This window comes from Ammospiza caudacuta, chromosome 12 (assembly GCF_027887145.1).
Source record: "Ammospiza caudacuta isolate bAmmCau1 chromosome 12, bAmmCau1.pri, whole genome shotgun sequence".
NCBI classification, from domain to species: Eukaryota; Metazoa; Chordata; class Aves; order Passeriformes; family Passerellidae; genus Ammospiza; species Ammospiza caudacuta.
Window position 1 is genome coordinate 15,672,346 of NC_080604.1, and position 21,793 is coordinate 15,694,138.

Below are 21,793 nucleotides of genomic sequence, written 5' to 3' on the forward strand. Positions count from 1 at the left end.
GGCAAAAATTATTTTTCCATCTTCTTGTCTTAAAGCGAAGCAAGTTTAGTGATGGGGGAGAACAGAGTAATGCAGCTCAGGGAAGAGCTGTCTTCCCTGAGGGCTCTTACAGGGCACACAAGGGATTTTTAACCCTGAGGCCCCTCTGGAGTTCTGGTCAGGTTGTCTCAGCCTTGCATGGGAGGCAGCAGTTTCCTGTGTGGCTGCAGAACATTGTGCTGTGGCTGATCCATCCTTGCTGTGCGGTGGGAGAAAGGGTTAGCAATTTTTATTTTACACATTTTTAAACTGGTGCTCTATTTCTCTCACTCCTGTGTTGATGGACACTGCTGTTGTTGGATGGCTCCAGGAGCAGGCTGAGTGAAGATTGGGATGCTGTATCCCCATCTCTGGCTGTAGTGGGTGGGGTGGTGGTTCTCCCAGGAGGAAAAACCCCTCAGATGAACCAGTCTCCCTTGATTCCCACATGGACCTGGTGGTGCAGTGAGTGTGCTGATGTGCTCTGTGCTCTTGTCTGTGTGTGTCAGCCCAGCACAGGGAGAGGCTCCTCCAGGCAAGAGAGATTACTCTGGAGCTGGTCCAGGTGCACGCAGAGCCCTGGCACTGGGTCCCTCCTGGCATGGGCACCTTCCTCTGGGACACCACTTTGGGAAATGTGTTATTTCCCATCTTTTCCTTGCCAGCTCTCAGCAGTTTCTGTGTGTGCCCACAAGGGAGCAACCCCAGCACAGGGTTGTTGTCTCCAGAGAGACAGATTGTAGGGATGAGTGTGAGGTCAAATCTGTCTTCCCTCACCCCTTCCAGCCCTACCACCTCATCCCAAACCTGAGCTGGACAGTGAGTTTGGGCCCTCTGTGTCCTGAGCAAGAGGAATATCCCACAAGGAAGGAAGGACATGCTGGAGGAGAGAGCAGGAGACCCTGGCTGTGTCTTCTACAGCAAACCCAGTGCCATCTCCAGGAAAGGACCATGCCATGAACTAGCAAGGGACATCAATCCAGGATGTCAGGAAACAAGTAAGACTTCAGACAGAGCTTAACTATTTGGATGGCTGAAAATCTGGTGCTTTTTTGCAGCTTCTTATAAGTGCATAGACAAATTTTACTCAAAGAACAGAATCATTTATTCTGGAGGAGACCTTTATGATCCTGGAGCCCAACAGACATTTTAGTGTGTATCTTTGATGCTTGAAGAGGTAGCTGAGTGTCCTGGTGGGGTTTTTTAAGTGAGACTCTGTCCCAGTTTTTGGGGAAGATGTAAACCTGTGTTTTTAGGCTTTGTGAGTGAACCTTAACCTCAGGGCTGGGAGGAAGCCCCAGGGTGGGCAGTCACAGCTGGGCTTGCAGGTCAGGTTCAGCTATGCAGCATCAAATACCTCAATTGAGCTGCCTGGGTCAGGAGGGAGAGATGAGCAGGACTGGCCTTTCCTGGGATGGAAACAGCACATGGGACTGCATCCCCTGCAGGAAGGACCTGTCCCTCCCCTCTGTGCTCCTTTGGGTTGTAGGAGCAGCATTCCCAGGCCAGTGGTGGCACCTTGGCAGCTGCAGCCCCAGTGCCTGCAGAAATGGCCTTTGAAAAAAGCTGAGGGAAGAAAAAACTCCTCGCTATTTTTATCCTTGCACCAGCCCCTGGGGATTTCGATTGACAGGATTAGTTATGAAGCCAATATTATGGGTTTAACTATGAGTGAAATAACACAACTTCTGTGGGAAGCAGAGTAAAAGAGGCAATTATACAGTAGTTTAATAACAGCGCGCTGCTGGCTGGGTAGCTGAAAACTTACAGTTGACAGTAATTAGATTTTTCCATTCTTCCTGTTAAATAGCTATAAAAATTACAACAGAAAATAATCTGATTCTCTTTTATTTCGTGCTGTTTTCATCATCCAGTCGGTATCCATTTGGCCTTCTGATTGTTCTTTATATGGTTTTAGTATCTGGTATTTAAGACATGCAGAAATGGGAAAATGCTTTAAAAATGCAGAAAGCACTAGGAATGAGGGAATGGCAGTAACACTCTTCTGAGCATGAGGAATCCAGGGGATGCTTGAGTGGACAGTGAGGGCTTTCCAAATTGACTAACTCTGAATAACAGTTGGGCTTCTAACCACAGGAGTTATTCCAAATCATTTAAAATTGCAGTAAAAAATGAGATGTTAGGAATTAAATCCCCATTTACCTGTCTGTTGCTGTAATGTGCCAGGTGTAGATAAGCAGGAGGGATGGAGGGGGGTGCTATGGCACATCAGTCTGCACTGGCTGCTTGCTGCCTGCTGGGATGGGAGCCCATGCTGTGATGTGATTCTGGGCTTCTCTCCCACCTTGGGCTCTGTGCTGGGATGGCAGAATGGGTAGTGGGGGTGTTTGTTGGATGGCAAAGAGCTGGACTTGCACAAAAATCTGTGAGGTCCCTCAGATCTGCAGGGTATCTTCTTTTCCCAGTTTTGTTGCTCTTCCACAGCCCTGCAGTGCTGGGGCTGTACAGGCACCTCATGTCCCTGTTGTTCACATCCCAAGTGGTGCTTCCTTGTCTGCTGCCCTCCTTTCAAGCACTGTCCTTTTTTTTTCCCCTCTGTGTCTAGACAGCAGTAAGTTTTCTCTTATGGCATAAAAACGTGAATTACTTTAGAAATATGCAGTTGTTAAACTTTCAGGGTGAAACTTAATGAGCCAACAAATGTGTGGCATTTGGCTGCTTATGATCATAGCTTGAAAGTGCAGCACAGCACAAAGGGAGGAACTCTCAGGTTTGCTTTCACCACTGAAAGCTCAGGATGGGATATTTGCTTGGAGATTAAAAGTATTCTTCCTTTTGCTCTCCTTTACCTTGTCATGTAAAAGATCCAGGTATGATAAATGGTATCCTGGCTGTGATGTTGTGCAGGGAATTTAATGTGAGGTGATGTTTTGCAGCTCTGGTGCCTGGTGGGATCTCTGACTCTCAATAAATACATTCTGTGGCAGCACACCCGACCTCACAGCACAGCATTTCTCTGATTTTATTGCTTTTACTCTGTCATGGCAGGAGCATCACAGTTCAAATTCACTCATGTGTTTCGGTTTTAAGGCACTGTGCAGGTGCCCAGAGCTGGTAGCAGGGCAGAGGCCACCTCCAGGTTTGCCTCCACCCTGTTTGGTTCTCCTGGTCGAAGAAATGCGCCGTGCTTTTGGCAGATGCAAGGGCTCCAGATGGTGCTGGGAAAAGTGCAAATGAAAGACTTGATTTCAGCCCTTCCTCACTTTAATAAAATCATGTTCTTCTCTCTCCTAGAGGCTTTTTTTTAGGGGCTTTTAAAAATGTATCCCCTCTCTTTTTTTGTTTTCTACCCCTGCCTCTGCGCCTGTGACTTTCAGCTCATCCCTGTGTCAATGGGAGTTGTTCTGCTGGTTGTTGCAGTCTGCCATCCGAAGTGTTGCTTCCAGCATGTTTTTCTGGTGCTATTCTTTAAAAGGTGGATATAATCCATTAATCAGTGCCTGACTTTATGTGTTGTGGCCTGTTGCCAGGTTGAGCCAGGTGTACTAGTGAGTAGTGCGTGGGGTCTTGACACCTGGAAATGTGGACACTTGGGCATGTGGACATGTGGTGAAGTTTAGGCCTTTAGTGTGTGCTGAAACAAATATTCCTGTGTGTTCTGGGTTCCTGCTGGCCCTTATGTGAGGGACAGGGGCAGCTCAAAGCAGCTGGTGCTGCTCTTGGACTGTGTCTGCTCCCCCCATAGGCATCATTCTTCTGCAGTGCTCTGCTGGAAGAGCAAGAGGCTGGAAGGAGTCACCTTCTGGGGCAGGTCCAACCCATGGGCCACTACCTGGACCTAATTTTGGCTCGGGGGGATGAGGGAGAGCAGAGCTGTCATCTCCCCCCTCAGTTCCATCTGGAATGGCATGTGTGCTCCCAGGCGTGTGCTGTGCTGATGCTCACACAGTGCCCGAGTCACCACCCTGGATTAGCTTATTCCAGCACATTTCCTTGCTACAAAATTAGATCCATTTGGAAATTGCTGCTGCACTAGGAATTGAATTGAATGGGTATTTTTGTTAGTTTTCTTTCCTTTCTCCCCCCCACCTTTTTTTTTCCACTGGAGTAAATCAGGAATAAGTCAACAGAATCAAGCCCTTAGTGCTTTCAGCAACATGCTCATTTAAATTGGATGCAAGAGGGTGTCTGTGTTTACATTTGGCCTGCCAAGAATCTCTGTTTCAGAAACTGGCTTACATAATATGTCAAAATTGGTTTACTCATTAGCATTGCAAACTGCGTGAAACAAGCCCAGATTGATAAACTCGCAGCAATATTTGCATCCGGATCTGAGTGGCACAGGGGGAGGGGAAGTTCATTAGGAAATGTTCCATTTCCACAAGAAAAACAAATGGTTTCCTGTTATAGATCTCAGACTTTGTTAATTTTCTGTCTTCCCAAATTTAAATAAAGATTGAGAGGGAAATGTGAAAATCTCTGTTGGCAAACGGGCAGCCTATCTTAATATTCCCTGTGCTGGTGGGTGGCTCACAGCAGCAGCTCCAGGTAGGAGCTGTCCTCTCCCAGCTGGGGCTCCAGCCCCTTTGTCAGGCTCCAGCCTTCTCGGACACCTCTGCTGCCCTGATTGATGCTTTCTCTGCAGCACAGGTGGGATGGACACTTTAATGTTATTCATTAACTTTTCCAAATGTGGAGTGGGCACCAAAGCAGTAGCATGGTCCAAAGGGCCTTTGGGGATGCTGCCTGTTCCTGGCTTTACCTGGGCAGAGGGTGCAATCCAGCCTTGGGCAGAGCTGAGGACCCTGATGTGGAAAAGCTCCAGCTCAGGTGCTCCGCGACTAGACTGATGAAACTCCATCTCCACAGTGAGTGTGGGATTTTAGAGGTGTCTGTAACTCTGCACACACACACAGGAGCAGGCATGAACAGGGATAATGTGACCAAGCATGTTAAGAATAAAGCAGTGGAGCAGTGAGAGGCTCTAAGGGCAGTTGGTGCCTGTGTGGTGGTGGATACTCTGTGCTGGGTTGGGGCATGGTGGGAACAGACAGCAAAGAGTGGTGGGGAGCCAGATATTAGGAAAAGTTTCTTCACTGAAAGCGTGGCCAAGCATTGGAATAGGCTGCCCAGAGAGGCAGTGGAGCCTCTGTCCCTGTTCAAACAATGTGTGTGTGCTGCTTAGGGATGTGGTTTAGCTGTGGACTTGGCAGTGCTGCATTAATTTGGCTCAGTGATCTCAGGGGTCCTTTCCAGCCTCTTTAATTCTGAGCTGTCCTCATGCAGATGCCTCCCCTGAGCCCTGCTGTATCCAGGGACAAGTCTCTCCCCAGGCTGCCTGTCCTGCTGCTGGTGTCACTGCATTCCTTTCAGCAGCACTGGCCATGAACCTTGCACAAAGATGGTGCAAATCTGTTAGATGCACACTGCTTTTCAGTAGTACCTAAAGTAGTTTGGGGCTTAAATCCCAGGAGTTTTTTAGTTTGCTTTGGAACTCCTAACTCAAAACTCTGAAGTAAAAAGCTCTGAAGTAAAAAAGTAAAAGAAGTACAAATTACAGCACAGAGACATGGCATAGCAGTGCTGGTGTTGGCAGCAGCTCCTCTTGTGCTTGGTGATGCTGAGTGCCCCATCCAGTGTTTCAGATTAATTTTTGAAAAGGAATCTGATAAGGCTGGAGAAAGGACCAGGCTGCAGTGCTGCAGGGTCTGCTGCAGCCTGACAAGTGTTTTGCCTTGTCAGCAAACCCCAGCACGTTCATTTTTTCAGCAGTGTTAGAACTGATCCACAGCACTCATGGTGTGTTACCAGGTAGGGAAAAAAAGCAGCCCTTGGTTTCTGTATCCTGTGGAGTCTGTTTTACTGTTATTTGGAGGAGGTGTGTGCCAGAACAGGTCCTTCTCTGCTGCAACCCATTGTGCTAAAGCTGCATCCCTACATCCCACACAGGTGCCCAGGTGCACACATATTTTAGAGGGCTGAGACATGGCAGCTCTCAGCTCAGCAAAACTCTCTTGATGTATGTTTTTCAAAGTTTTCAGGAGACTTTAGTGAATTTGAGTAAGCAGTTGTTAACTGTGGGAAGGGAAAATAAATTTTCTCACTGGAAAAGGAAACGAGAGGTGTTTGCATTTCACTTACTCTCACACCTTGCAGCAAGAGGCTGCTCACCATGAGATACAGCACATTTGGGTGCCAGCTGGAGAGCTGAATGCAGTGAAGAAGGCCAGGAGCAGTGAGCAGCAGCATCTGGGGAGCTGAGGCAAGCTGGGTATCCTCCTGCCATCCTCCACCCATGTGCACCCACAGGCTGGATAGGAGCTCCCAGGGCTGTGGGAGAGCCAGCATCACTCTGTGCTGATGCAGTGGGTGGTGGGTTTGGTGTGGTCCTTTCCTTGGTCACCTTTGACCACGTGGACTGTGAATGTGACTGCAGTGTGCAGCTCTGCCTGCAATGGTGAGGCTTCAAAGGGCTGCTCCCAGCGCAGGGGGAGGCAAATGCTGCCCAGCTCTGCAGACCAGAGTCACTGTGGTGTTTAATCTTCGTGGCTGGGGCTCAGGCAGTGTGCAGGTAGCTGGTGAATGTTTTTGTGTGTGTTAAAATGCACCACGCAGCAGAGCAGTGCTCCAGCCTGAGGAACTCTCTGAGCATCACAGCATCTCCTCATTACAGCATCCACCAGCACCAGGCTGTGTCTGCTGGAAACACAGGGCCACATCTACAGCAGTGACATCTGTCAGCCTGGCTGTGCAGCTCCTGCTTGTGGGAAAGGCTCATAAAGGGTTGTCAGAGCCTCCTCTGCACCTGGATTGTGCTAGAAGTGCCAGCCCCCCACAGATAAACTCTATTATCAGATGAATTCAGCCTCCGTGCTTTTGTCTTCCCAGGATTTTCCCTGTGAATTCCAGCATTTGCTGTAAATCACAAGCCCCTGGAGAAAAGCAATTGTGCTCCAATTTTGCAGTGCAGAGAACTGCTGTCACCCCACAGGTGTATCTGTATACCAGCATGAAACTTCTGTCTCCTAATAAAAGAGAAATCTGCCTTATGCCACTTGTATTTGCAAATGTTTGATGCTGTGGGTAGAAAAGAGAGTAAAACAGTGCTCAGCTCAGCACTGATCAGTAAACAGCTCAGTATGCTTTAGTCTTGGTTACCCTGACTGGTGCTGGGGCATGGGTAAGTGCAGAGCTGACACCTTTCCAAAAGGGATCCATGGATCCCTTCCTGCTCTTAACGTGCTGATGTCCTGAACACAGAGCAGGGAGATGTGGGACTGGCCTGAAGCCCTCTTGTGAGGAAGTTTGCTGTGCCAAGGTGTGGGGTTTGTGTCTGTGTAGCTGCTGGGGGGAGCAAATGTGGCACCTTCCCAAAGAAGTGGTGTTTGGCTGCCACTGATGCATCACAAACAGGTGCCTGAGCTCATGCCCTGATACATCCTCCTCCTCCCAACACACATGTGGCATGGCAAAGGTTTTGTTTGGGTGCATTAAGAGCACAGAAATTTTCCCTCTTGGTGCAGGGCAACCCATGGGTTTCCCACTGGTTTTCTCTGATACACAAAAAGGGACAAAAGCTCAGATTCCAGGAGGATGCTTTGGAGGTCTGGTCCTGTGCAAGCACAGGGTGAGCTCAGCCCACATGAAGGTCTGGGAGACTTGAGGAGTCTTTTCCCCTTTCTGCATGGGCTCCTTGCTGCAGCTGCAGGGCAGCTGTCTGAGGTGCAGTGAAAGGCATCTCAAAATGTAACAGAGTCCAAACAGCCCCAAACCCCACAATGAAGAAGCACTGCTCCAATGACAGTTTGGAGGCTCTCCAGGCTTTTTTCAACTTTAGCCCAAAACTGTGGGCTGGTTCTTTTCTGTGGAGCACACGGGAGTGCCAAGGCAATGCTGCACCAGCAGTGGGTGGGAAGGGGCCGCATCTCCCAGCCCACCACGGTGGTACCTGCACCAGCACAAAGCAATCAGCCCCTCACTGAGGGGAAATGGTTTCTCCACCCAGGCTGTGTGTAGTCAGTGTCTAATAATATGAGCATTTTGCCATCCCTCTGCAAACAAGTCTGAGGCTGCTGCCTGATTGGTATATCATCTCACTTTCTCTCAGCATTGATTTTCTTGCTCTCCTTATTTGCTTCATAAAAAGCGAGGCAAGGAGCTGATGCTCGCTTGCTCCCTCCCTCCCTCCCTCTCTCTCTCTCTCTCTCTCTCTCTCTCTCTCTCTCTCTCCTGTGAGGAGCTTTTGGGAGCCTTTATTTTTAGTATGAGACAAACCTTGCTTTATTTCAGGAGACGCAAGTTGGATTATAAATTCTTTTGTAAATGTGTATGGTGATATTTGCTCCGGTAAGTTATATGCATCTCTATTTATTTGTGTAACTGTACTGGCTGGGGGAGAAGTGGGGTGTTTCAGGAATTGTGAAGCCCACAAAATTGTGTTTAGGCTTGGCTTCTTTGTGGTCTCATGCTAAGCCAAACTGTTCTGTGATTTTTAGATACATTGAAATCTTTTCAGTTTGTATTTGGCTTTGCAGAGAGGGATGCCTGCTTTGAAAACTTGTTTTGCACTTCGTTTTACTGCAGAAACATGAACAATGATGATTAAAGGGAAAAGGAATTCTTATTTATTGTGTTCCTTCTGGCATTTTAAATCAAAGGTGCCTCCAAAATAATGCTGCAATATTTGACAGAAAAAAAATCAGTAAGAGCTATTTAATATTGATCAAGCTGAAGTATGAAATCTGCCTGCCTATTACCTTAGATCAATCTAAAGCATGACAGCTTGGCAGCAACATGTTCCTCATCAAAATATGTTAATGAAATAAAGAAAACCTTTAATTAAGAAAATAGCTTGCTTTTCACAGTGTAACATCATTAGTACAGGTCAATAGACTGTTGCTCTGACTTTCTGCTCCCTGCCTTGGCTTTTACAGCTCAGCAGCCTCATTCCTCAGCCCTCTTGGTTAACTTGGAGACCTCCTTGTTACCTGTGAATAACAGCAAGTTGCAGCTATTTCTCTGTTCCCATCACAGCTCCTGGTGAGCTTTCCAGGCAGCACAAGTCAGGGGCTGTAATGGGCTGAGGAAAACAAGATGTATAGCTTTAATACTTTCAGACTACCTAGTACTTGAGTTTGCAGCATTATACTGATTAATTTATTGACACTTCAGTTCTCTCATGCTTGAGCCGTATCCATGGGAATCAATAGCTTTGGTGCTCCAGAAGTCTTTAAGAACTCCAGCTGTAGCACAAGTTGGAGCTGCTATGAGAGCATGTTTGAGTATGTATCTGCTCAGAAAATCAACAGATTAAACCTAGAATAGTCTGCTACTCTCATGACACCAGGGTATGCTAATAGATATATGAAGTGTACTTTAATAAGATGTTAGAAGGCTATAACTGAGTTTATTAATCCCACAGGAGAAGGTAAGGATGTTGTGTAAGCCCAAGCTAAACTCTTCTAAAATCAGAGAGAAATTTCAGATTAGCAATAACTGCTTAGTCATTTTAAGCTGCTTTTGGACAGCTTTAATTATCCATCACCCTCTCCTTTTTTTTTTTTTTTTTTAATGTAATAGTTCATGTGCCTTCTCACCTGCTTGAAGAGCAGCTGATGGGAATATTTGGTGGTGTGCCCTCAGCAGTGGCTCCTGGGCTCTGCTGGGTCTGTGCCCTGGCTGAGCTGATGCTGGTGCCCACAGGCAGCCAGGACACTCAACAGGCGAACCCATGTGCTTTGTTCCTGAAAATGGAGTTAATGGGCACTCAGTTCGGAGGCTTTCTGGTGTTTTTGTGATTGCTGTTTCATAAGGACCATACACATATTCAGAGCAGCTGCATGGATTGAATGTGTGTGCTTGGCACTGAAAACGTGGCACATGAGATGTGCCGTGTGCCACCATGTCAGAGAACAAGGTACACAACAATAATTGTCTTCTTCTCAGTCCTTTAGCTCCTCAGGTGTGGAGGGCATGGGTGTCTGAGCAGTGCCCATCTCACACACTTTCTAAGCATGATCCTGCCTGCCTGAGGACAGCACTGGGCATTTCTAACTTTGCTCAGCCCTGGTATCTGGCTCAGTGCAGCCCTTGAGGTGAGCAAGGAACATGTTTGGGTGACCCAGAAGGGGAGGGGGCTGAAAGCACAGCTCCTGCTCCTACCCTGCAAACCTAAAGGCCTGGTTTTTCTGTGCCATATAACTCATCATAGCAGGGGTGCCAGACTGTCCTGAAGCCAGGTTGTGGTTTATTAAGGAAAGCAGTTGATCTCATCCTAATAGCTTTGAAGCAGGAAAAGTGGCTTGAAATGGCTGTTTGGACTGCAGGCAGGGGCAAGTCTCATCCCTGTCCCTGAGGGCAGTCTGCCAGCAGCCAGGGGACTTAAGGCACAAAGTGAAAATGTGGTTAAGTATTTTGCTGCAAGGCTTTCTCTTGGCAGAGGAGCTTTTGGCTGAGCAGAAATGATCCCATCAGCCCCACATCTCTACAGGGTATGGCTGACACAAACTCAGGGGGACAGGAGAGCTTGCCCTGCTCATCATGTCATACATACAGAAGTCCTCTGTGTCCATGGGGTTTTCTCTCTGTCCTTTTGCCCATCCTCATGCTGCAATGTGCAGTGATCTTTCATCTCCACCTACTTGGTGTTAGCAGGTCTGGGGCAGCTGCTCCCCAGCCCAGTACCACCAACCACCCTCAGCTCTCAGACCTTGGAGCAGCCTCCATCCCCTCCCCAGGAGTGTGATACCCACTCTGCAAGATGACTTCAGGCTGATGTGCAAACTGGGCTTGGTGCAACTGCAGGGACAGGTTCACAGCATGGTGCTTTGCAAGCCTTGGCACTGAAATTTGAGATTTGTGCCAGTGGGATGGAGACATCACTGTCCCCTGCTAGGAGGTGTGTCAGGGTTTGAAACATTATTTTAGGGGTGTTTGGATCCCAAGAGTTTCATTTCCTTTGAGACCTCTCTTTCTGGCTGCTCCTCTAGCAGCTCAAACAATTCCTAGAGAAATTCCATAAACCCTTTAAAAAATTGGTTTCCTAAATATCTGACTCCTTCTGAATGTGTGATACTCCTTTTTTAGCCAGGTCCTTGGATGTAATGAGTACTTTCCTCACTTCTGTTGTTCCTGCTCAGATCAATGGAAACTCTGCAGGGGGAAAGGTATTTGTATTGATATTGGGTGGCAGCTGCCTGTCAGTGCTGGTGATTGCAGGTGGTACTTTATTCTTCATGTTACTCTTGATTAAGAGTTCCTGTAGAACTATATGACCATTTATTTTCCAGGGAATTTTTCTATGAACATAGGATGGTTGATAACAACCAACTAACCTGGAGTTTAGTTTTTCCTGATTTTGCTTGTGGGCTCTCTTTTCCCTCAGCAAGCTGAGCACAAGTAGTTTCAAACATTGTGAATTTGGCTTGTTTTTGCATGGTGGGCTGGAGACTCAGCCCAGCTGGTCTGAGCAGAGCTGGGGTCTCTGTGTCCTCCTGGGCTTGAGGTACCACTGTGGGATGCAGGAGCTGTGCCATGGATTGGGAACAGGGAAGGACCACATTTCTGCTCAGTGCATCCGTGCTCCCCCATGCAGAGGCAGAGCAGGAGCTGCTGTGAGATAAGAGATGGAGCTGCTGCTGCCAGCGCTGCAGCCGTGTCTGTGCACAGGGGCAGGGTGGCTGGGGAGCCCAGGGGACAGAAGCTCCTCTCTGTGCCAGCCCTGAGGGAGCTGGAAGGGCCCATGGGTGTGTCTGGGCTGCAGGTGATGCTGGGGCTGGGGACACACTCCCTGTAGAACCGTGGAGTTTGCTCAGCCTTTATTTCCTTCAGTGTCCAGTGCAGAGGGTCTGGCTCTGCCTGTCACCAGTTTGCAGATGTGACCAAAAGGTTGCAAAGAGCCTTTGCATCTGCAGTGAAACTCTGGTAACTGAGCTTTGAGGCCAGAGACGTGACAGTAATGTGAAACTCTTCAGCAGTCCTCCCCTGTTGTGTGCCATCTCTTATTTTGGAGGAAAAAAGAAAAAAGGCGAGGAAAGAAAAGGAAATGAGAAAGATGTGCTAAGCTCATCTGTAGAGACAGAGACAGGTGATCAGCATGGGGTATCTGCAGTGCTGTGCCTTCCCTCTCCTCTCTTTTCCAGGCTGCTGTGTGCGTGTCAGGGCTGTCTGTCCCTCTGTCCCTGCACAGGCTGGGTGGGTGGCAGAGCCCTGTGCCACCTGAAGGGCTCTGCTGTGCCTCATCTGTCACCGACGCTCCCCGGCGCTGTGGCAAAGCAAATATGCTGCAGCAGGCTGGAAAGCTGTAAACATATGGGCACTAACAACAGATTAAGTGAGTGATTTAGTCTAAGGGGCTTGGTAGATTACCATAAAATGTATCTTAATTAGAAAAGCAATCAAAGTTGCACCGAGTCAATGAGGATGAAACGTCTCTGTTGGCAGCAGTGAGCGTCCTGTCCCCCATGCCAGGGGATGAGGATGGCAGTGGATGCAGCTCATGCCCTCTTTGGGGGTTTCCTGGGGTATGCCCAGCTCAGCCTGGAGTGCAGGCTGCCTTCATGCTGAATTATTTGTTATTTGACCAATGAAACCATCCTTTGAGCTGCTCAGAATGAGTCTGATGGTGGACTCAGGTTCCTTTAAAAGCATTAACAAACCAGAAGCTGCTGAAGGTGAAGGCAGAGAGCATTTGCACATTTTCCTTAAAACTCTGTACCACTACCCAAAGATACATCTAAGTGTTTGCAGTGTATAGTACAGCTAGTCCCAGATAAAGGATTGGGGCTTCTAAGTGCTACCATAACACAAATAATTAATAAGTCTATCTCCCTCACTGTGTCCTTATCTTTTCAGTGAGCATGGCCATAATTAGCTTTCACCTGATTCTAAGTTTATAGCATGTTCAATTGCTTTTTCCATTCTGCTTGTGTTTTCTCTGCTTCCTTATTTTAGTGGTCCTGGCTTTATTCCACAGGCCAGAGTCTATAGATTAAAAAAAAAGCTGGATATTCATCTCCAGCAGTGCAGATGTAAAGATTGCAACAGCCAAAAACATATTGATGCATTATTGGTTTTGTACAAGTGTCTGTTTCTTTTCTGGGGTCTGGGAGGATTTGAAGTGCATTGGGAAGTGGCACAGAAGATTTGCAGCAGCTGCTGGCAGCTGAGAGAAAGGGAAGGATGACTGATTATCTCAGAATTAAATATTTTGAACCATGAAGGAAATGGAGAACATTCAGGCAAGAACCTGATTTTTGAAAAGTTTTTTCACTTTGTGTTTGGAAGCAGGAATAGGTACAGATTTCATGGAACACAAATTAAAGAGTGTGAATAAAAAGAGGACAGGCAAGAGGTGTGAAGCAGCACAGGAACAAGAGATGCAGGGGAACAGGACAACTTAACCTGTCCAGATGAAGTGTTTCAGAGCTAGTGAGATAAGGACAATGTTGTTAGCATTTCCTAAATATGTTGTGTTTAGGTGTTGCTTTTTATGATTTAAGTGTGGGAAGGAGAGCAATACCATCTCTGGGGACAGAGTATAAGAGGAGTGGCAGAAAAGAAGAGGAGAGGGAGGTTTTAATTTAAAAAATTTTTCTTGCTCAAGACGTTCCTTGCGAATTCCCAGAGCTCAGCAAAGCAAACGTTCATTTATAGCCCATCATCTTAATTATTAAAAAATAAATTATTTTTACCATGTGGGCTGATATTTAGCCAGGAGCAAATTCTTATTCCAGCCTTTTGCACAGAGGTGGGTGTTGAGGTCAAAGCCAGCTTCCGTGGATTTTTCCATCCAAAACTGGTTTGAGATGAGGCAATGGGCCCCATGTTTGGAGACAGAGCCAGGGCAGGCATGTAGAACAGCAGGTGACAGGCAGCAAATGACACCAGAGAGTTGCACTGGAGCCCAGGGAGCTGAGAGGAAGCTACTAATGGCCTCTGATGAGCATGGATGTGATAATAATGAGGTTAATGCCCTTTCATTCACCCAAAAACATCTTCAGGAATGTATAATCCCTGCTAGTCAATGGGCAATCATTAGGTCATAAATAATACAGCGTGATTGAAGGACAAGAGCCCTTCCTGTAATGATCATTTTCCATAGGGGCTGACCCAGGGAGGGTTTGGTTGCAGCCCCCTGCCTGTGCCACGCTGCAGGGACCCAGCTGCCAGAGCATTTTCTGGTCAGAGGAGTGCTCCAGCCTCTCAGTTCTGCTCTGTGCATCTGTCACCAGAGCAGGAAAATTCTCCTCAGGAGCCCAGGCCCACGAGTAGTGCTGGGAAAGGACTAATGGGAAGTACAAAGGCACAAATTAGGCAAGGGAGCAGTTCCAGGAGCCATCAGGGAATGCTGCCAAGGATCGGTGGTGCCTGGTGGGGATGAGCTGGGAATGGGGCTGGGCTCCCTGGCTGGGAGAGATGCCCTGTGCCCTGTCCCAGCCCCAGCCCAGGGCAGGTGCTGTGCACACTGAGTACAGCGCTGCCTTTGAGAGCTGGGTGTGTGGTCCCTGCCATTGTGCTGCAGTGTGGTGCAGCCTTGGCTGTGGTTGAGTCCCTGTGCCTGTGGTGGCCAGCCAGGCTTTAAAGACATCAAATTCAGGAGCACTTTCCCTTCACAGAGTGCTTCCCATGTGTGCATGTCACTCAGCCATAATGTAAATCCCTGTGGTTATTAGAGGGAGTAAATCCCACTCAGTAATAACTTGGATCCTGCTCTGTATGCATTTATATTACATTATGGGCCATTTTAAGCCCAGATGCTTTTGAACCCACCAAGCAAAAGAGGAAACGAGCAGCCGTCCAACCTTTTTTATTTTATAATGTTTACACTTGTTACACAATAAATCACATATAATCAGGCTGTAAAGTCTGCACAAAACCTGTTGTTTTCTGGAGGGAGCAGAAACAGAGTTCTATTTATGCATTAGCCTGAGTGTTTGGTGGGTTGTTGCACATTTTCTGTTAGTAAAATGAGAATTGACTTGACCTATTAGAAGAGCTCTCTTGTACCTCACCATGGCTTTCCATGGTTTTGCCTGTGGTGGTCACATGTGGAAGGGGACACAGAGTGGGAGTGGCTGCTCGCCAGGACTCTGGGCACTTGTGATGCTCTGGGCACTGTCACAATGTGGATCCTGGTAAAGACTGCCACGGTGGCTTGTTTTTTATTTTTGCTGGAAGTCCAGGACTAGAAAAGCTCTCAGGCCCAAAAAGGAGCACGTCTCTGCTGCAGTGACATATGTCACAGCATGAGTCATTCAGGGATTATATGTACAATCCAAACATGTCTGTCCAACTTGTGCTCCCATGTCCTTAAATGAAAAGGGCACGAAGGGGAAGCTGTGGAGGCTGCAGAGGAAGAGCCAGAACTTCCAGGCTGTTCTACAGCCAGAGGGGAAAGGGCTGCAGGTATGTCTGTGATCCATCCCAAATGAAGCCATGTTCACCCAGTAATTACCCCAGGTACTCCTAAACCTGTTTGCAGCACCTGCTGGTGTCTTTTGTTCCATGGAAGACATCACCAATGTGTTAATGTCCATGTGCTGAAAGCAATTTATACAATAAATTCTAAAAACCCTTGGGACCTAGTAAATGCTTACCTCAAACCTTTGACTCATAGTTAGAGGTGCTTGTGTAGGTTACTTGTGTAAGTACCTCTGTACTTCAAGGCTTTTCCCTTAGTCCAAGAAGAAATGCTCTATATGTGCCTCTGTTTTCTGCCTGTTAACTCTTCCATGCATGCTGCCAACCTTAGCATTAGCTTTCAACTTTGTGGCTGACCCATTAAATACTGGATGAAACAGCTTGCATTACATTTCCAGCTTAATAAACAGGAAAGGCATTACACAGATGCTGTCTGGCCATCTGGAGGACCAGTGTTCTTTACCCCAACGAATGGCTATCTAATCCTCTCATATACAGTTGGGCTTTATTCTATTAAAATATAATGAGAAATGACTACCATACCATTATTTGGTGGAGCTAAATGGGATTTTTAGAATAATCAATGGAAGATGAATGGAAAAGATAAAGGTTTTCTTCAAAGCAAAAGAGAGAAAATTGTCTCCTTGGGATTAAAGTATTGTATAACCAAGTTATTTTAAAATTATCTTTACTCACTAAAAATACCCCAATTTCATTTCCATAAATCTTTCCATTAAGAATCAAATCAAGTTGTTGGGTTTTGGTTTTTTTCATTAAGAAAAGCTAACCATTAAATGAAGTGTCGTGCTTCAAACACAGGATGCTGTGGGGTTCCTGCCTGCCCTGGGGTCGAGTCTTTCCATCCAGCTGGTGGCATCAAGGGGTGGTTTTTGTGAGTGCTCTAAAATGCCAGACAGAGGTTTTCTGCTGTAGATGGCCTCATGAAGATCCCACAGCCCTGTGGGGAAGTCGTGGAGCAGATTGGTCTTCTGCAGGTGTATGACAGTGGCACACGTGGTTCTTCATGCCTGAACTTCGAGCTGCTCCCTCATCCCTGGGGTTTTCACTCCACACAGACCTGGGCTGGGCTGGCACAGGAGCCTCTTAGCAATGCTGCTGTTTATTTATAAGATGGGGACACTAAATCCCAGCAATCAGTGAACTGTGGCTTGAGGGTTTGTTTCTCAGCAGGAGCAGAATATATTTCAGCTTTCTCCCTGTGTAGTTGCTGAAGGAAAATGACTCCAACTAGTTGTCACCCCCCCACCCAAGAACTGCATTGGTTGCAATGCTCTCCACCTCCAATTCATCAACCAGTCAAGTTGATATAATTAGGAATCCCAAAGTCAATAATCTGATAATCTCCAGTGCACAAAGGCTTGTATGTAGGAGAAGTGATTCCAGGAAGTCTGCAGCTCAGATTCGTGCAGGAAAAATGCCAAATTTTAAAAAAGAAACAGGCAGAGACCCAGGGGAGAGAGTGCTTCCTAATCCTTCACTGGTGACATATTTTGGGCCATCAGTTCTGCAGTAAATGTTTCCAGTAGAGTCCTTTAGTGCCTTCAACACTTCCCTTTACAGCCTTAATAATAATGTTCAATTACTGGTTGTGCCCTATAAATAAATAATCTCAGTTTAACGAGACACTCTGCTGGGTGAGCGGTGCCGGCTGCGGGGGGACGTCTCCAGAGCAATGAGCTCCCTCCTCTCTCCACACACACTCCCGGCCACTGTGGGACGTGTCAGGCAATGCAACATTTGGCAGAGGTTTTGCAGTGTCTCTGTTATGGTGGTATGGAGAAAGGGAGGTCTCAGATCCAGAAATGATGCCAGAAAAATAGGTCTGCTTTAAAAACACTCTGAACATGTAAAATGACTAATAATAGTGCGGGCGTTTGGGATATTTCAGGTTGTTCTTTCAGAGTGTCAGGAGTTCCCCTTGGCTCTCCAGTGTTAGGGTAGGAGTAGGGGACTGGGGGGACCTCTTTGGGAAAGCATCCAGCAGGTTCATTCCCATTTTCCTTCCTTGGTGCCAAGAGAAAGCATTGGAGACCAACCTGCATAGTGAACTGCATCCCTCACAGCCTGTTTTTGGCCACCACAGCTCCAGGCAAGACTAACACTTTGTTTTTAAGATCTTACCCTCCTGGAGGACCCACCCTGGAGCCCTCAGGCAGAGCAGGTCCTCTCCTTTGCAGCAGGATAATTTTGGGGTGCGTCCCCAGCACGGCTCCATCCTGTCAGCCAGCAAATTGCTGCACAGGGCAGATGTGCTCCCACAGAAAGCAAGTGGTTTTTATGGAAGTTTCATCAATTTTAAATGACAGTGTTGTCTTCCTAGCAGGATGTTTCAGCTGTAACATGCTCCACATAAGCCTTTCAACTCGCCTTGTCAGGAGCTGTTCTGCCTTCCCCTGGTGTGCAGAGCGAGCCTGTTGCTCAGCAGGCATTGAGGGGAATTGTCACAAAGCCAAACAGGGAGAAGGGATATGAAATCATGCTGTTTTTCCCTTCTATGGTGGGATGAGTGATGCCCAGGGTCACATGCTGAGGCACCACCAACTGTTTAATTCACAGCTGGGACTTGGGCTCCCTCAAGGCATCACACAAGTCCCTGGCTGCTGGGTTGGGAAAGGAAGGAGCCAGCCTTGAGCCTGGATAAATAACAGCACCTGAATGCTGAATGACAGGATTCACTGCCATTGCATTGAAACCTGGCATTAGAAGAAGGGAGGTGGTCCCATAAATCATATGATGGACCTTTCCCTGCCCTGAGCTGGTGTGAGAAGCAGTGTTGTGCTCTGCTGGGTATTACGCTGCTATTTTTTTCTCAAAGTGCTAAGGAACCAACTGGTCTTTAAAACATGCTTGTCTGATTTGACAGGGAAGGCTGGTTTATTGTTGCACAGTACCATAATAAATAGAATTTCTGTTGGTTAATTTATATTGTGTGATTATACTTCTTTACAAAAAATATACCTGTAGTCCAGGCCAAGGCTGGAGGTCAGAGAGGGAATATCATTGTAACAGGATCTGGGAATGGTGTTAATCACTTTACAGAAACTCATTGCCTTGGCAGCATTGTGTCTGAGACCATGAGGAAGAGGGATGATCTTCCAGCCAGCCTAGCCTGGACATGTGAGTGTGCATTGCTCCAGTCTGTGCTGAGAAGCACAAATAATGTTCCTTGCTGTCCCTCCTTTGGTCTGTTCCTCACTGGGTGGGTTGGTAACTGCTTCCAGAGCACACACTGAATTTGGGGGATGCTTGGTGTGTTATCCCACATGGAATGTGGAGCACTGATTCAGGCTGGGAATGGACAGGCATTTTCCATTTCCCTGCAAGGGTCCCAGCACCATCCTCCCCAGTGTATAACAATGGCCAGGCAATACCTGCAGCTGCAGCAGGGATGGGAGCACAGGGGAAAGCAGGGTTTGCCCTGCTCCCACTCCTGTGGGCAGGAGCAGCCTGGCACAGCCAGGGCAGCAAGGATTTGTTGCCTCAGTGGCAGCACATTCCTCTGCAGGACTGGCTGTCAGCCCTGAGCCTGGGCAGGCAGCAGCCATGGGATAACCAGAGGTAACTGCACGGGGACATTTATCTCACGTGAAGGGGAGAAGCTGGATGTGTGCACACTTGCAGATAGCCTGGTGCTGAGTGTGGATTTATAAGCAAAGCATAAATAGGAACATGGGGAAACACTTTCCCTTTCTCCATAAACTTTTCAATTTCAGAGCAGCCCGATTCAATAAAATTATCTTGCAGATGGAGGTTTTATTGAGTCTGGCCCATAAAGCTCCCATTATGGGGTTTACAACTGCCTTTTACACAAATCCTGCTCTAATAAAATACAGTGGTGTTTACAGTATTCCTGAAATGGCCACAGAATTACCGTGTGCACAAAAAGCCAGCTAGTAATTCTTGGCTTATTGCTCTGGGCACTCCTCTGACAGCATAAAGCAGCACAACTGGAGTGGGGGAGAAGGGGAAATGCAGAGGTAGGAGGAGAAGAGTTATGCTGCTGCTTCACCATGATGCCCCCGGGAAATACCATTGATTTACAGCCCTCACTCTGCATTCCCTTGATGTAAATTATAAATATGCTTCCTAAAGGTGCTTGGTGTCCTCAGCATGCAGCTGTGGGGGCTGGCTGGGCATTGCTGGCAGCTGGGTGATCCCAGCCTTCAGCTGATCCAGCCACAGCAGGGAACCAGGCTTGAGTTGGCGGAGGCACAGCTGAAGTTTGGTATAAAGGTCTGCAGCATGGTCCTTTTTGCCTTCCCACCTGCCCTGTGGGTGCTGCCTGGTGCTGGGAGCAGAGTGTGTGCTGGGTAATGCTGGGAGCTGCTGCCTGAGCATGGAGGGGTTTGTTGAAAAGCTTCTGGTTGAGAGCTGGTTGTGGGGCCAAAGTAAAGGCTGGATGCTCTCAATAGGGGACAGGAAAAACTGGGAATTCTGGAGGAGATACTTCCAGGAAGGAAGGAATGGCCTGAGTTGTGTTTTAGGGCATGGCTCTGTGCCCTTGGTGAAAAAAAAACATGATGAAACCCATTATGGTGGTTTCTAATGCATGATTAAAGGAGATGCATTTCTTGCACCTCTTTCCTCTGCTTGTCCCCTTGCTGAGAGTGTTAGCTGGGAGGTGATGGCTCTTCCTTTATGGCATGTCTCACACTGCAAGCTTTCAAGTTCCCTCTTTATTTATCACTGTTAATCTTTGTGCCTATGTACCTGCAAACCATTTGCATTTGCAACTCTGTTAATTAGGCCAGAAAGCAGGTCAGCATTCTCTCCTGTTCTCCTTAATATATTTGTTTTCACAAATTGACCTGAGGTGATTAATGCTGATTTTCAGTGCTGTGCTACATGTAAGGGCAGAAACTTCTTGTGTGTACAGAGGAAGCATCTCATTTAGGATGAAGGAGCACTATTTGAGTTGCAGTGAGAACATTTATTTTGTGGCACATATTTAACAAGTCAATTCATAGTGAAATTCAGCTTTCTTCTTTGCAGTGAGCTCAGCACAAAGAATTGATTCAATCAAAGTTTTTATTAGCTTTTCTTGTCATTAGGTACCTAAATACCTTTGCAGATCTATCCTCTGTGTATGAAATGCCCTGATCACATTGGAAGTGAGTGGCAGGGTGGAAACTTGCATCATTCTCCTGTTACTCCCTGTGCTCCATCATGCTCAGCACATCACTCTGCACCCAGGGAGGGTCTCCCTGCCCCAATGCTCAGGTGTCACCCCTATAATCTGTCACTCTCTGGGAAAAGCTAAACATGCAAAGCTGAATTCCAGGGAGGCTGGTGAAACTTGGGGCTTTGTTTATGCTGCAAGTTGGGAGAACTAAGATTAATAGCATGTTTTACAAAGCCTTGTGCAGCAAGAAAAGATCTAGTTTTTCTATTTATTATATTTTCAGTCTGTTATTTTGCCATTACATCTGCTTGCTGCATTATTTTTCAGTGTCCAAAAACATGGTTTCTTTCCCAGATGTGAACACACTGTTTCCTCTGGGTTCCTGATTTTAGCTTATTTAATTGTGGCTGGGATTGGGCATTTGCTTGCCATTTCCCTGATGTGTAGATCTCACAGTAACTCTGTTAAAACTGATGGAGTACTTCAGGGCTATAGTGCTGCAATCAACAAAATCTAACCTGTCCTTTAATTTAAATTACAACTGCATAAATAAACTGTACCCACTTCTACTTGGGGTCTTCCAAGGAAGCCTACATCAGTGATGTTTGAAGATACTTTTGCCTGCTTCCAATTCCTTTCTTTGAACCCTTGATATAAGAGCTGATGTGTCTCTGCCCTGCATACTCCCTCCTTCATTATTTTTCTCCTGGAAGATTAACATGTGTTATAGGTTTGCATCAGAGCCACACAAGCTCCTTTTTCCTTTCCAGTTTGCCTGACTCCAGCCAAAGTCTGGAATTCCTTTCTGCTTTGCAATCAGTTTACTTCACCTCTATGTCCACTTTAGATTATGGTGGTAATTTAGGAAAAGTAATTAAAACAAACAATGTGGGTTTTTTCTAAGTCATAAATTAACTGGGAGAGGGGCAGGTCATGTCTGTGTTTTGCCACATAATACAATGGTGGCTGTGTGAACTGTCTGGGTCTGCTGTTGCTGCTTCTGGTGGCACCTTTGAAATACTTCTGCCACTGTTTTGTTTGGGTTAAGAATTACTCATTATGTTCAGTCAATATCCATCCCTCTCATCCAATCTCACCTGTCTGTGGGGTGATTGAAATAACTGCTTGGGTTGTGAATCCCAAACAGGGTTCAAGACAGGAGGGAAGGGCTGAGATTGCTGGCATGGACAAATGGTGATGGCTCTGTCTGTGTGGCAACAGAGCTTCATGTGTCATGGCTCTGTGCTTCTG

General features: G+C 47.0%; 1 protein-coding gene across 2 annotated transcripts in view; it reads left to right on the top strand.

Moving 5' to 3' along the window:
• SYNPR (synaptoporin) overlaps positions 1 to 21,793 on the top strand; it is a 98,175-nt gene that overhangs the window by 48,086 nt on the left and 28,296 nt on the right. The window contains exon 1 of one of the 2 annotated variants that reach the window (XM_058812893.1): positions 8,211 to 8,325. The exons of the other annotated variant lie outside the window; for it this stretch is intronic. Coding sequence (XP_058668876.1) covers positions 8,302 to 8,325 — 24 coding nt within the window. The 5' untranslated portion in view covers positions 8,211 to 8,301. Of the gene's footprint in view, positions 1 to 8,210; positions 8,326 to 21,793 lie in introns of those variants that run through there. 2 annotated transcript variants of the gene reach the window in all.